Source organism: Chelonus insularis, unplaced genomic scaffold, assembly GCF_013357705.1.
Source record: "Chelonus insularis isolate UGA/USDA-ARS -01 unplaced genomic scaffold, ASM1335770v1 scaffold_362_pilon, whole genome shotgun sequence".
Classification (NCBI taxonomy): domain Eukaryota; kingdom Metazoa; phylum Arthropoda; class Insecta; order Hymenoptera; family Braconidae; genus Chelonus; species Chelonus insularis.
The window spans coordinates 882,470-897,494 of NW_023276793.1; the positions used below are offsets into that span (position 1 = coordinate 882,470).

A 15,025-nucleotide genomic window follows, 5' to 3' on the forward strand; every position below is an offset into this window, starting at 1 on the left:
ATCATGCAACAAAATATTTTATTTTTATAAACAAATATTTTATAAATTAAATTTATTTATCAATTGGAATAAAAATTATCGACTTGTTACATTTATCAAAAATTAATGGATGCATCCATGTATTTGTCTTTAATTGAAATATCTTAATAATTTTCAATTATTTTAAAATTTGTTTAATTATAAAATGACCAATATTTTTTAATTTTAATAATAAATGAATTTTAAAATAGTTTACTAAAAATCTTTAATAGTCATTGTTATATACTACAAATTCGAGATAATTCATTAATAAACTACACACACACTATGTATGTGAATTTTTTACACACTTCATGTAATAGTTCAATTGTCAAAAATATTTAGTAAGTAATACATTATCAGAATTTTTTTTTGTCTGTACTTAGTTTAATTTACATTCGTTGATAAATCAATAAATGCCAATTGTAACGTGGGTTTTATTTTCTACGTCATAATACATGAAATATTGTAAAAAAAAAACTACGTATTTTATTGTGAAGATGTTTTATTAATTTTTTCTCTGTGTGAGTAACAAAAACATTTTCTATAGAGGGTTGAAAATTCGATCATTAAAATACTGAGAAACTACATGTCGATTGACCTCCCTCCTCCGCATTTACTACTTCAAGGGATGTGACATGCGCACATTAAATGCGTATCTGTTCATTCATGAATTTATCACATATTTATGTACTTCAATTGATTCTAATTCTTATGGTTAATTTTTATTTTTCAATCATTATAATAGAATACATCTCTTTTAATATTATTCTAAAGTCATTATGACAATCGTCATTGATAAGGGATGTCATTGATGGACATCGAACTCAACTGAAATTGATAGGATTTAAGGTCATAATAACACCAGTTTATAAAATAATATATCTCAACATGTTTAATTAAATAATTATATTTATCAGTTAAATATTGAGAGTTTTTCTGTTTTTTCTGGTTGATAAAATTTTCTCCAGTCGTCAGACTTTCAAGGTCTCAAGGTCACCCCGAAGTAGGGAGGGCTCTTACGCGGCAAGTAAAAGTTTGTTATCCATATAGCTAATATCGACATTGAGCGAAGTAAACCCCATTCATAGATTTGAGGCGCAAGCGCATCACTATTACCACCACTACCACCACATTATTCCATTCTTGGCGTTGTAGTGGTAATTTTTTCTTCTATTTTCGTTATTTTTAAGAATAAAAATAATAATTCAGTTGGTTATTTGATTTTAAATTTCACCTGAAAACTATATTAATTTTTCTGTTATAATACAACTCATTCTAAATGAATTTCATTATTTTTATTATAAATAGAGTCGATTAAAATTTTTAAATAATAAATATATAATAAATTTATATACAATTTAAATGAGTTGATTTATTTATACTTTGATTAAATTCAAAGAATTTTAGGTATTAATAATTAATTACTTGTCGAAAAAGTTTCGAATATTATAGACAATATTGAAATGTATGAGGTTTATATGATATTGATGCTTATTGACTTTCATTGCCCAACTACTGCCACATTATTCGTGAATGTCATTGATATTACAGCTTTAATTTAATTTATTTTAATAATATAAACTCTTTTACGTTAAGTTAAAATTATTTCAAGTGTTAATTATTATTGAATAAAACTTCAACTAAATAATTGAATATCAATAAATAATGTTTTAGTGAGAAACTTTTTCATCTTCTGATATGAACTAAGCTATGTACATACTAGTAGAGTATTGTGTTTAGGCATAATATCGAATATTTCCTAGTTCAGTTGATGATGAATATATGATAAAATAGTTAAGATAAAAGACAATTACTATGTTTTAGAAGAAGTAATTTAGCAGATTTAATTCAAGAGATGCTGTAAAGAAAAAGAAATAAAGCAATAGGGGTTGAGTTCATATCGTGGGCGGCAAGTACGTCAACGAGTTTAGAAGGGCGCGCGTTTGTCGTCATGGTAAGTGCGTTGGTAGGTGAAAATCGAGCGCAGCGATTGGCTGAATAAACGACGAAGAATGGAAAGGAATGGGGATGCGGCGGGGGTTGCTACTTACAACCATCAACCGAGGACGTTCGCACTAGTTTGCACGAGTCTTTGACTTGACGTGAGGGAGGATTGTTCGAAGCGACGACAGTCTTGTCTTGGATCTGAATCTTCAACCAAAAAATATTTTAATAAAAAACTTTAACTCGGTGATATTTTTACATCATCTTTTATTCTAAAACGTATAATATTTTATTTTATAAATTATCAATTTGTGTCAATAGTTACAAGTAGTTTACCGGTAACTTATTTCGTTTATTTATAGTCGTTTTTATTTAGTGATAACGTTATTATTTTGATGGAAAAACATTTGAATTAGTGAAAGTGCTGATTATTCATTTCTAATCTTCATTTATGTAAGTATTATGATTGATTAAATTATTATTATTTCTTTAATATTTATGATTCTCCACAATGTTTCAATTTTATAAATCACATCAAAATGCGATTATAAATAATATAAAAGAATTAACTTGGATGGCAATGTTATGATCGCACTTAGTGTATTGATACTTTTCTAATCAAATTCACTATTACTTTGACATTGTATTTATACTCCAATATTTTCTTGAATGTTTTTCTTCTTAATATATTTTATAATACACACTCTTATATTGATGTATGTATGAAGAGTGGTATATACTTTATACTTTTATTTGGTATTTTGAAACGTCGATCGATTTAAACTTGGCCGTACGATTTTTTTTTTGTGTGACTCTGAGGAAAGACTAAGAGGGGAGAAGAACTTGGATAACGATAAGGGTGGAAGATGGAGTAGAAAAACGTACTAAGATTTGACCTTGAGAGATTTAGAACTAACTTAAACAGAATATATAGTAAACTGATAAATTTACAAGTACTATTGACATTGAAATCTATCTATTATTTTTATCTCATTCAAATTGATACTCCAGAAGCTTTTCACAAATTTTCATTACATTGAATTTATTAATACTTAATATAAACATGTATTTCTCTGGTATTAAGTAATGAATGATTAATTGAAGTACATGACCATAGACAATACAAATTTACAAGTATTTTGCTCATTTAGAGATAAGTAATTACAGTTAGGGGTTTAAATAGGCTAAATACACCAATACGTGGTGTTGATACTCAGTGAATCATTGCCGGCTGCAGGTCATGAATTCTAACCAAAATCAACGGTTCACAATCCCTTTTCATGCCGATGAATGTGTTTTGATACAACCTAAGTGTTATAATTTTCCAAGAATTCTCTTCTTTTATTATATCCATATATATAGCAAAACTTATTCATATAACAGCCAAAAATCCGATATATTTTATTTTTATATGAAAAATTTTGACACTATTTGTTAATCATTCTATAATATTTATATTCAATTTAATAATAAAAATATTCGATTATGAAATATTTTATCATGTATTGATTTGATATTAATTAAAAAATTTTTTTAGTAAAAAAAGTACCATTTTTTTCATGTAGAATTCTCTTAATTTTCTATGACGTAATTGTTTAATGTGTTATCATGATATTTGAAAGCCTGAAGAATCCAAAAATAATCTTGATAGAAACAGCCGAATAATTAATAACGTGTCAAGAACATTGTTATTTTTCTTATAGATTGAATTCAGAAATATAAACGTTAAACTTTTGATTGTCAGTCCTTTCAACAAATAAAGGGATTCCTTGGGTGTGAAAGACGGAGTACAAAAAATCGATTTTGAAAAGCAAGTACATATAGGTTTTAAAGATTCATTGGATCTTCAATAAAATCTTTACTCTTCTATTTCAATTTTTTTTTTAAACCTCTATTATTTTATTCTTTAATACCATACTTTTGAATTTATCTATAATTATTATATTGAAGTAAATATAGTTGGTTTATAATAATTAATTAATTTGAAGTTCATAAAGTATCAAATTTGAGATAAAATCAAACACAATATAATACCCTAACTATTACAATCATAAATATCTTATAAAATGATTTATCGTTGATAAAACTGAATTTTGTATCATTTATGACACGCAATTAATAATATAAAGGTAATGAATTCGAATCCTTGTATCAATTATAAATTTTTTTTTTATCTCACGAACGGAATTTTTTGATTGATGAGTTCGAATAGTTTATTATTTGTTTATTATTTAAGTACAATTACAATAGGCATTCATTGAAAAATAAACTAATTAGAAAACTAGTTAGAAAAAATTTTACAATTGTTATTGGTTTATGTAAAACTAAAATGTATATTTCGTTTGATTACAGATTACACTCTAAATTATAATTCAATACAAAGACTGTCGCGAAAGTGACTAAATTGAGCTTGACAATGGATTATGGACGTCAATTTAGTCCTGAACTTCCTTTTGGATCAGGTAGTTCGAATTCATCGGAGAAAAGCGTACCGATTACTTCGATGACTCCGTTTGGACCTCTATCTTGGCAGGTAGATTACATTTATTTTTTATTTATTTATAAAATTGGTCTCTATAATCAACATATTGGTTTTATACTTGCCTGTATCCTCATAATAGAGAGCTTTTAGCTGGAACCAAAACCACTTCAAAGTACATATAGCCTTCTATGTATCTCTAGAATCTATATAATCGAATTAATTTAATGTTCTATAAAAATAATTTAATTTTTACTGGAATAAATTAATTTATTATTAAATATCTTATAATGATATAACTTTTAATTTTTTAGGATGAAGAGTCTTCATGGGATCCGCCATCTTCATATTTTAACAGCACCAGCCCAATAGGCACTGCATCATCGAGTAGTAGTGGATCTAACGAATACCGTAATAAGTCTTTTGAAGATTTGAGCGCAGAGTTGATGATCAATAATTTCATTCAAGAAGTTAATTGCGAAGAGAATAAATCCCCAAGCGAATTCAAGATTCCGTTTAGTAACTCTGCAAATAATGAATTCCAAGATCGCACAGATTCATATTGCAATATCTGTTTTAAAAAGCAGCCATCAGGCACGGAAGTAAGATATATTTATTAATATTTCATTATTAGATTTATTGTTAAGAAAGAATAATCATTTTTAATTCTCTGTCATTGACTTTTGCAGTGTCCAAAAAATATTGCAAATCCCACAATAGTGCATCACAACTCAGCACCAGGCTACCTGGTACCCTCACCGATTTTTTATCGTGCTCCCCCAAAGTTTTATAATTGTAAAATTCACGATGAAAGTAAGAAAATATATTGTCTGACTTGTGCTGACTTTTATTGTCATGGTTGCGATCCTCAGCATACTGTCAATCACATAACTATGCACTTGATGGAGGCAATGGATTTTATTGGTGATCAAAGCCATGTAATTGCCGATGATCTTCATAACCGTATTAATATGTTAACTAAAGATTTGGAAATGGTTCAGGTTAGTATTCAACAACATTACTTTTAGAACTATTTAATTCGAATAGTAACTATTTCATTTTTATTAAATTATTCATACCTTAAAAAAATTATATAATTAATAAAAAGATGAATTGTTGATTCATAGATAACTACTGAGAATCTGGATCGTAAAGCTCATCAAGCTACCACAGAAGTCTTGTCATGCGTGCAACGTGCTGCAACAGCTTTAGAAGCTCGCGAAAAAGAGCTCCTTGAACGCATTGAGACAATGCGATTAATGAAATATTCATCGTTGAAACGCCGAGAGGATAATTTGAGGAAAACTCTAAAAAAACTATCAAAAGCAGCTGAACAACTAGGTAGAGTTGAGGAAGCATCAGGTCTCAAATGCAATCCTGCTGAACTGATATTAGCTACAGATATTGCTTCGAATGAGGTAAGTAAATTGAAAAAAAATTAAATTTTTGTAAATTAGAAAAAAATAGTTGACATTAATTGTATTATTATAACAGATGTTCAAGAATGGATCAAGTTGGCTAGATATTTCCTTGCAAGATGAGAATTGGATTTCATTTGCCGGCTCAGAAACGAATGTTCTTAATGCAATAGCTAATTTGGGTAAAATAATGATTAGTCCTCCAGGCTCAATAGGTGATGGAAGAAATCTAAAAAGTGATGTAAGCTCTCCTCTTCATTGGTCATCATTTTTATATGACAAACCAAATCCACGTGGCAGAGCTGTATCAGCCAACAGCTATCCTGTAGTTACTAAGTCAGGCAGATACTCATATACACCGACCTTACCAAGTACTTGTATCATTGGAGAAGGGGATATGAATGATGGCCTTTGTAGACCATGGGGAGTTGCTTGTGACCGAGATGGTCATATCATCATTGCTGACCGATCAAATAATCGTATCCAAATCTTTAAAGAAGATGGCACGTTTGTTAGAAGATTTGGAGTTCATGGAACTGGACCCGGACAATTTGATCGACCAGCTGGAATTACTGTTGACGCTAAAAATCGCATTGTTGTGGCTGACAAAGACAATCATCGTATACAGGTAATTATTGGAATTTTTATTACAAAATTGAAATCTAAAACTTTTTTAATTAGAATAAAATATTTCTTATGCAATTTATTTATGATTATTTTAACTTTACTTGCTATGTATACAAAAATATACAAATTCCAATATTCATCATAGCTTTATTATGGACTAAAAAGTCAGTTTTTGTAAATAGAAAAAAAAATAATAATATAATTTATTTATTTAAAATTAAACAAATAAAAAAAATAATTATTATACTTTTTGCATTCAGATATTGACTATGGAAGGTGTGTGCTTATTGTGTTTCGGAGAAAAAGGTTCTCGTGCCGGTCAGTTCAATTACCCATGGGATGTAGCAACCAATACTGCATGTGAAATAGCCGTCTCAGACACTCGCAATCATAGAATTCAATTGTTCAGCCCCGATGGAGTATTTTTGCGAAAATACGGTTTTGAGTCATCGCCAAGTATGTGGAAACACTTTGACTCTCCACGTGGAGTCTGTTTCAACCCAAAGGGGGATATTGTAACAACAGATTTCAATAACCATCGTCTCGTAGTAATCGATTACAGTTGCTTAAAAGCTCGAATTGTTGCTTTTGATGTTATTATGGGAGATAAACAATTTTCAAGGCCCCAAGGTCTTGTAATCGACGATGAAGGAAGAATTATAGTATGTGATTCACGTCATCATAGAATACAAGTAATAGATTCGAATGGGAATCTAAAATGGAAATTTGGAGCCTTTGGAACCGGTCGTGATGAGATGGACCGTCCATCTGGCGTTGCATTGTTGCCAAATGGAAAAATTGTTGCCGTCGATTTTGGTAATAATCGAGTAATGGTTTTTTAATAGAAAAAAACTCAGCAATCGAATCAAAGTAAGTGATTTTAGTTTTTAATGATTTTTCATTTTGACGATAAAAATTACCATATTTTATTACTGATACAGTAAGTAAATGCGTGAGACGCTAAATGTCTTATTTAGTTAATAATATTTTTTTTTATTCATTTTTAACTCATTCATTGGATTCTTTTTAAAATTATAGACCTAAGAAGTTAAAAAAAATTAAGAGTTGAGTATCTAAAAGAAAATAAAATCGCGAAAAAAACAAGAAAATATAATATCGTTTTAAAGTAAAACTGACAACAAATTATCAGTAATACTATAAATATTAGTTTAATAAGCCTAAAAGGGTTGGGTTAGCGACTTGAGTATTGTTTAATAATTATGGTTATAATTAAAGTAAGCATTCAGTCTTACTCTTCACTATACAATTAGATTCGTAAGGGATACTTTGAATTTTTCGGCTGTGTTATCAACAGTCCAGTGTATTTATAGATATAAAAATACTTGAGTTAACTGAAAGTTGATAAAAATTTTTTAAGAAATAAGAAATATTAATTGTGATTGAGAATAATGTTTTTGCGACAATGCAATGAAAATGACATTAAAAATTAAATTTAGGGAACAAACATTTAAGTAATGATGACAGATTTACTAAACTAATTACATATTGATAAAATCGATTTAATATTTTATATTGTAAATGTCAATACTAATTTTAGGGAAAAAAAACATACGAATTAGTTTTCAGATAATTTGATTTTATTTGGCAGTCGACACGCGCAGAGTTAGTATTTTAAATAGCAAAAGATGGTTGAATGCATTCTCACAGTAAGACTGATTCAAGACTGACTTAAAAGTAATGAGGAAGTCAAGTTTCTGTTGTATTAACTGAGCATGAATCGATCAACATAATTAATAAATCAGGATTTTAATTGTAAATAGATTTTATTGTGTATTTTAGATGGCGCGTGTTAGTAATGATTTTTTTTTCTTGTAATTTTAAAATTTGAGCGATGATTACAATCAGTATTTTCAACTGTACATTTAATTTTAAATATCGTTATTTGGAAAAAAAAGATTTTAAAGCAGAACTAAAATCAAAAATATTGTTGATTCTCATTAACATTATGAGAGAAAATTGTGTTATTAAATTAATTTGCACATTGTCATTGTTACAACTAGATTGTTTATAACTAATAATGCTTGATGAAATGTTATAATGTCATTTATAAAGTATTGACAAGTGTTAATAGGCTGAATTAAGTATAAGATTTTTTTTTTTCGAATAGTACAAAATGGAAATATGTAATTAGCATGTTTCGCATCATAAATTCTGTTTAGTAATAAGTTATGATAATGATTAAAGTTGAGATAAAATATAGAATATATTTAAGAAGACATAACAATTATTCTTATAAATAGAATAAATTTTGGGCTTTTACATGATTGATTATCTTTAACAAACAATTTGTTAACATGTATTATTAATTACATATTATTCTTAGTGAATACAGTATTTAAGATCTTTATGAAGCCAAATCAGATAAATTTTTTAAATTCCTTTACCTGATAACAGCTATACCTCAATTTTTTTACTATCAAACCAAAAAAATGAAAAAAAAAACTATGCAATAAGAAACATATCTTTCATATTTTTGTGAGTACGTTAGAACTTCTCTAACACTTTTTTTTCCTTCGTATAGTATGATTATTTTTGTCATTAAAAATTAAAGTTAGTAATTAAGATACTATCTTTTAAAGTAATCGTTAATTTTACTAATTGATTCATAAATTTTAATAATAATTAACAAAAATTCATATGTGAGAATTGCAATCGATAAATAAATATTGACACAATAAAGTCTTGTAGATAATAATTGCATTAAATGATAAAAATTGTGAGCAATTAATTGATCTTTTATCATATTCAAGTAATCAATAATTTTACCGTAAATAATATCACTTCCGACAAAAATATAATATTGCATTAAGAATTGTTAATTGGCCCTAGTGATTTGTAAAATCGTTAATGTTAGTAAATAATCTCAATAAATGGCTAATGTTATGTGCATAATAATTAAGTTCGTTTTAGCAAAAAATTAAGTAAAATATGATTAAATAATCATGTATAAAAAAACAAAAATACTAATTGATATTAATATTGCATGACGATGTATACTTTGTTTGAAAATGGAATAATGGAAAAAATATTCAAAATATAATGCTTGTTATTATGATGCAATAAAATAATTTATATTGGAAAAAGGGCTAAATTAAAACAGTACAAACTATGTATAACAGAATTATATTTTTTTGCAATCTTTTAAACAATGTAAGAAAAAAAAATATAAATGTAATATGATAATATTGCGGAAATCAAACTATCTTCATGATTCGATTACATTATATAATGACTAATTGAAAAATATTGGCCGAAATTATATAAAAGATAAATATGGTAAAATAAAATATTTTTTCTTTCAATTAAATCAAAGTAACCTTTATTTATTTCCTACTATGTATACCTATTAAATAAAGTTAATAATGAAAAAAAATTTTATATCTTGATATTCGTATCAAATTTAAATATTTAACATGATTATCTTTTTTAATTTATTGTTACTTTCCAAGTAATTACTTAAATTTATGAGTATTATATTTCTTTCATGAAAAAGGTAAGTTAAACATTGAAATATAGATTAATAGAAAAAATCTATTATAAATTATAATTTTTTTCGTATCTCTAGCAAACTTACGCAAAGATATTAAAAAAAATGAATATATCTTATCATTTATATGATACAATAATCTTTCGATAATTGAAGATGTATTAAAGTATTGATACAAAAAAGATTTTGTCATTCTTCATCATGGCTTATTGGAACATCTTATTATCAATATTGGTTTTTGGTACTCTAACCAGTGGCGAATTGGTTCGTCCTTTAAAGGGGTGAGATTTTTTTTTAAATTCATTCTCGACTGAAGTTTATAATTTAACTGTCAGCATTTTAAAAAATTGAATATATTACTAAATTGATAAATGTTTACTCGTGGTATTTTAGTTAGATTTGCTCCAAATATATTTGGAACAGATTAGAGCTAGAGCATTACTTGTAAATAACAACCAATAGTTTTTTCACTAAATCTCTATGTATAGTTTATTTTTTTACTCAAGTTTTCTCGAATGTTTGAACTGATATTTCAAAAAATAGTATCTATGTAAAACCTCGAGAAGACTATTAGGCTATTTCAAATAATTAATTCGCCTCTGTTTTGGATAGCAATTTTATTTGTAGTTTGAGTGAGCCTACTTTTCTTTCAATCGTATGTAATGTAATATGTTACTTAATTTTTATGGAATATTTAATATATATATAAATGTATTTTTTTATTTTACAGCATGCAATGTCTTTCTATAATTTGTGAAACTACTTCAGACTTGTCGTTTGTTCAATCATACGTACACAATATAAATTTTGATTTTCTTAAGCTTTCAAATACAATTAGAGATCCAATCGACGTTTTAGTAACAGCAAAAGAATTATCCACATTTAAAAAGACATTGCAATTACGAAATATCAGTTATATAATACTTGTTGATAATGTTGAACGCGCCGTACAAGAAGAATTGAATTCTAACACGTATGCTCGTTTAAAATCTAAAGCAACAACTGGATTTGAATTTCCATTTACCTATTATCCACGTTATGCAGAGGTAATTATACCTATATATTAATTTGTAATGGATTAAATCTCAAACGAAATAATGTAAACTTTTATCAGTCAGATGTAAAACGTTTCTCACTAGAATGTGATATCATTTAAAATCATTATAAGTCGGGAAATTAATTATGACATGTTTTCCATTTTAGATTTCTCAGTACATTAAACGTGTCGTCACAGAAAACAGTAAAAAAGCATCATTAGAATCATTTGGAAAAACTTATGAAGGAAGAGACCTATATGTAGTAAAAATCTCCAGTGGTGGTAGTAATAAACCAATAATTCTTATTGATGCTGGAATTCATGCTCGCGAATGGATTTCACCAACCACAGCTTTGTATGCCATTCATCAATTATTGTATAATCAGAGCAATGCATATCTCTATCAAAATGTTGATTGGTACATCATACCTAGCATTAATCCTGATGGTTATGAATATACGCACACATCTGTAAGTACTAGAGAATGAATAATATTAGTTTTTGAATGTTTCATAATTAAATTTAAATTGATTTTACTTCTGGTATCCATTATATTTCATATATACCGTACCTTCCAAAAGTTGGTTGAAATAACTTATAATTTATTCTATGAAAAACAGTTATAAATAATATATTTTCATTCGACATAAATAACAGTTTTTATTCAAACTCACTGTACTCCAAAGAGATAATACCTAATAATTTGTACCTCAATATTTCAACTGATATACTTAAGTGAGAAAAAACATTTTTCAGTATCGATTTTGGAGAAAAACCCGCTCAGTAAAAAATGACATGAATTGTATTGGTACTGATGCGAACCGAAATTTTGATTACAAGTGGATGAGTAAGTCTATGTTCAGAAAAAAATATTCTATAAACAATTTTCAGAAAAATGCTATCGGTAGTTGATATTTGAGATAAATAAGTAAAAATTTTCAACCATAGCTGTCGGTGCATCTAGCTATCCTTGTTCAGAAACCTATGCCGGTCCGAAACCCTTCTCAGAGGTAGAGACCCAAGCTTTAAGGGACTTAGTGGAATCTCTTCAAGGAAATGTCAAAGTTTATCTAACTTTACATTCATACGGACAGGTTCGTCTTAAGGCAATTATTTTTCAAACACTGAAGATAAAGATAAGACATAAAAAAAAATATCAATAATCATTATCAGATAAAATATGATTATATCATTCCTAAAATCTCGAAATTATTTTTTATCATAATGAAACTAAGTTATCTAAAATTCCAAAGATTTACGTATTAAATATTTAGCAGATATATTTTATAAAATGAGTCACTCTATTCACTACATAAGTTATTTTCTGCTAATCATTTAATTACATTTATCATAGTAGCTAATTCATTTGTTATCGCTAAAATTAAGTTTTAGTTGTTATTATGATCTTTTTTATCAGAGGAATACAATTTCAATTTATCTTTTAATTAATTGTTTTTAGTATCTTTTACATCCATGGGGATGGACATCAGCATTACCAAGTAATGAACCAACACTTGTAAGTATACTGCGTATATTTGCTTTAATTATTGTTCTAATTTGAATAAATACTTGAACTAATGACTGTACTAAAAGGTAACATTTCCTTGTTTTTATAGCGTTCAGTTGGTTTAAAAGCAGCTCAAGCAATAGCACAAATATACGATACTCGTTACACCGTGGGAAGTTCTACAAATGTTTTGTGTAAATTATAATAATTATTTTTTTATACAAATAATTATAAAAATCATTTTCATTAGTTTCATTTTAACAAAGAACATATTGAATTTAATAATTGGAATATGCCTTAGATGCTGCTGCTGGTGGAAGTGATGATTGGGTGATGGCAGTTGGTAAAGCTGATTTGTCTTATACAATAGAATTACCTGGTGGTAGATTTGATCCACCCCCTTCAAAGATAAATCCTATTGCTGTTGAAACTTTTGAAGCTTTCAAAGTATTTCATGAATACGTTGAAAAAACTTACGTAAGGAGTAAGTGAACTTATTATTGTTTATCAACTAGTGTATTAAAACATATTTATTCTAAATACATATATATATGTACATATTGACAATTTTTAATGATATTGGAATAAAGAAATATAAATTGGAAAAGTAGTATTTTTGATTGTAATAAGTCGATATTCAGGAATAAAATGAAGTTAATGTCAGATCATTACTTTATTTTATTAATGTCCTCAAAATATTACTGAAAAAACATTTGAAATAATTACTCTACATGACCATTATGTAAAAATACTAACTCATGAGGATTAATACCCCCTAGTTGAGTACCAGTACCCAAAATCAACCCATCTCGAGCATTATTCACTGAATACACAGTATCTTCACTAAGAAACCGACGTACATTAATATGTGCTCTTTCTCCTGTAAGAGCTGTAAATGGTGTATCTAATTCTTCACTGCCCATATTAAAATTACGTCTGTACAAAAATACTGTTGTACGAATTAATAGTTTAAAAACATGCTCTTGATCATCTTCGTTAGTAATTGAGAAACTCGCTGAGTTCATTCTATAACAGTATAAAAACTTCAAAATGTTAGAAAACTGATTCACTTTCGATTCCAATTTCTCAACCAATCGACAATCAGAAAAGAAATAAATATGACTGACAAATTCAGAACTATTCAAGTTAGCCATTGTTGTCAAATAAAAATCTTTATAATTTCGAACTTCTCGGTAATAATATAGCTCAACAATTCGATCAGTATAAAAATAGTAATGTACTGGAGAATATGCTAGATTTAATTGAGATACGTCAATAACACATGATAACTTGATACGAAACCAACAAAATTTACCACCTTGATGCAATACAGTTACATCTATTTCAGGAACCATAGGATGTTTTAATTCAATATCTGAATTTTTTTCGTGAGTACTGATACCAGCTGCATTAAATTCTTCCTGTCTGATTTTGGTGTGCTTGACATTTAAAGCAGCTTGTGCTGCGTGGCTATGCATGTCGATAGACAGGATGATTCCAATGGGTATAGCATCTAAACAATTCAAATTATTTTGAGTTAGAATTAATTTCTTCATTTTGATAAACCAATCTGCTTTTGTCTGTGGATCGATTGATTTGTCTTTGAGGATTTCTAATATTTTTGGCAAACTTTTACGATTTTCGTAAGTCAACAAGTAAGTTTCAACTATTGCTTTGACATCACGTTCGAAATTCTTTAATTCAGGATATGCTTCAAATAATGCCGAAACAAGCATAGCATTTTCTTTAAGCATTGTTCTATAAGTTGTTGTTTCTGATGAAATGGGCTGTTCTTTTTCTTCGTTCTCTTTATTAGTCTCCATTGTTGAAAATTGTGTTTTCAGTTTAGATATTCGAATTAGTTTTTATATCAACTTTTTGGTCTTCAGTAGACAAAAAACCTAAACCTGTCGCACCAATACTGACTAGTGGCATATCAGGATGCACTTTATAAACATCATGCATAATGTTTAATGACTCATCAACTTTGATATTTTTTTCATAAATGATGGGAGGGATTTCTAATAAAGGTGCCTTATGATGATGATTGTCACTATCATCTTCACTAATGTCTTTACCAGTACATTTATCACAGGTTTGATATGATACCGTCAAGTAAACACCGTAATGTATAGCTTTCTGTAACGGATGAATAAATTTAGCTGTTGGATGATTAGCAGCAACGTCTATTTTTATAAATGTATCAATTATAAAATCTACTTCTTCAGTAAAAGTTAGCACACTTAAAGGTAGTTGAATGATACCTTCTACAAAGTCAATATCTGATGTCATTATTATATTCTGATGATTTTAAAATAAAAATTTGTGATTTAATTAGTAATGGAGTTTTTTTTATCGAAATGTTTAAGAAGTATTTTTAAATTTGTCTTTAGTATACAATATTCAGAATTATCCAATCGTCATGTTTTATCAAATTTGTCACTCTAATGTACAAAATACACAATAAAAAGTAATAAAAATTTTA

The 15,025-nt window shown here is 27.6% G+C and overlaps 3 protein-coding genes across 3 annotated transcripts; 2 read left to right on the plus strand and 1 right to left on the minus strand.

Moving 5' to 3' along the window:
* The first annotated feature begins 2,087 nt into the window (after nucleotides 1-2,087).
* wech (tripartite motif containing 71 protein wech) lies at nucleotides 2,088-7,937 on the plus strand. Its single transcript, XM_035094329.1, has 7 exons — nucleotides 2,088-2,418; nucleotides 4,318-4,498; nucleotides 4,759-5,046; nucleotides 5,134-5,445; nucleotides 5,572-5,862; nucleotides 5,939-6,490; nucleotides 6,750-7,937. Exons 2-7 carry the CDS (start codon nucleotides 4,382-4,384, stop codon nucleotides 7,329-7,331), a joined length of 2,142 nt encoding a protein of 713 aa, XP_034950220.1. The 5' UTR covers nucleotides 2,088-2,418; nucleotides 4,318-4,381; the 3' UTR covers nucleotides 7,332-7,937.
* A 2,245-nt stretch (nucleotides 7,938-10,182) lies between these two features.
* On the plus strand, nucleotides 10,183-13,150 carry LOC118073681 (carboxypeptidase B-like). The gene is made up of 8 exons (XM_035094339.1): nucleotides 10,183-10,278; nucleotides 10,728-11,043; nucleotides 11,201-11,503; nucleotides 11,790-11,880; nucleotides 11,982-12,127; nucleotides 12,493-12,549; nucleotides 12,650-12,734; nucleotides 12,842-13,150. Exons 1-8 carry the CDS (start codon nucleotides 10,199-10,201, stop codon nucleotides 13,030-13,032), a joined length of 1,269 nt encoding a protein of 422 aa, XP_034950230.1. The 5' UTR covers nucleotides 10,183-10,198; the 3' UTR covers nucleotides 13,033-13,150.
* Nucleotides 13,151-13,231: 81 nt separating this feature from the next.
* Nucleotides 13,232-14,824, minus strand: LOC118073682 (uncharacterized). Its single transcript, NM_001409521.1, has one exon. The coding sequence runs from the start codon at nucleotides 14,361-14,363 to the stop codon at nucleotides 13,263-13,265; it is 1,101 nt and encodes a 366-aa protein (NP_001396450.1). The 5' UTR covers nucleotides 14,364-14,824; the 3' UTR covers nucleotides 13,232-13,262.
* Nucleotides 14,825-15,025: the final 201 nt, after the last annotated feature.

What these genes read in the sequence shown, in the direction of transcription:
- wech (XM_035094329.1), top strand. Translation starts at nt 4,382, where the DNA reads ATGGATTATGGACGTCAATTTAGTCCTGAACTTCCTTTTGGATCAGGT. An exon ending in TTGGACCTCTATCTTGGCAG is followed by an intron (nt 4,499 to 4,758) that starts GTAGATTACATT and finishes TTAATTTTTTAG; the next exon opens with GATGAAGAGTCTTCATGGGA. An exon ending in CAGATATTGCTTCGAATGAG is followed by an intron (nt 5,863 to 5,938) that starts GTAAGTAAATTG and finishes TTATTATAACAG; the next exon opens with ATGTTCAAGAATGGATCAAG.
- LOC118073681 (XM_035094339.1), top strand. Translation starts at nt 10,199, where the DNA reads ATGGCTTATTGGAACATCTTATTATCAATATTGGTTTTTGGTACTCTA. An exon ending in CTTTACATTCATACGGACAG is followed by an intron (nt 12,128 to 12,492) that starts GTTCGTCTTAAG and finishes AATTGTTTTTAG; the next exon opens with TATCTTTTACATCCATGGGG. An exon ending in AAGTTCTACAAATGTTTTGT is followed by an intron (nt 12,735 to 12,841) that starts GTAAATTATAAT and finishes AATATGCCTTAG; the next exon opens with ATGCTGCTGCTGGTGGAAGT.
- LOC118073682 (NM_001409521.1), bottom strand. Translation starts at nt 14,363, where the DNA reads ATGGAGACTAATAAAGAGAACGAAGAAAAAGAACAGCCCATTTCATCA.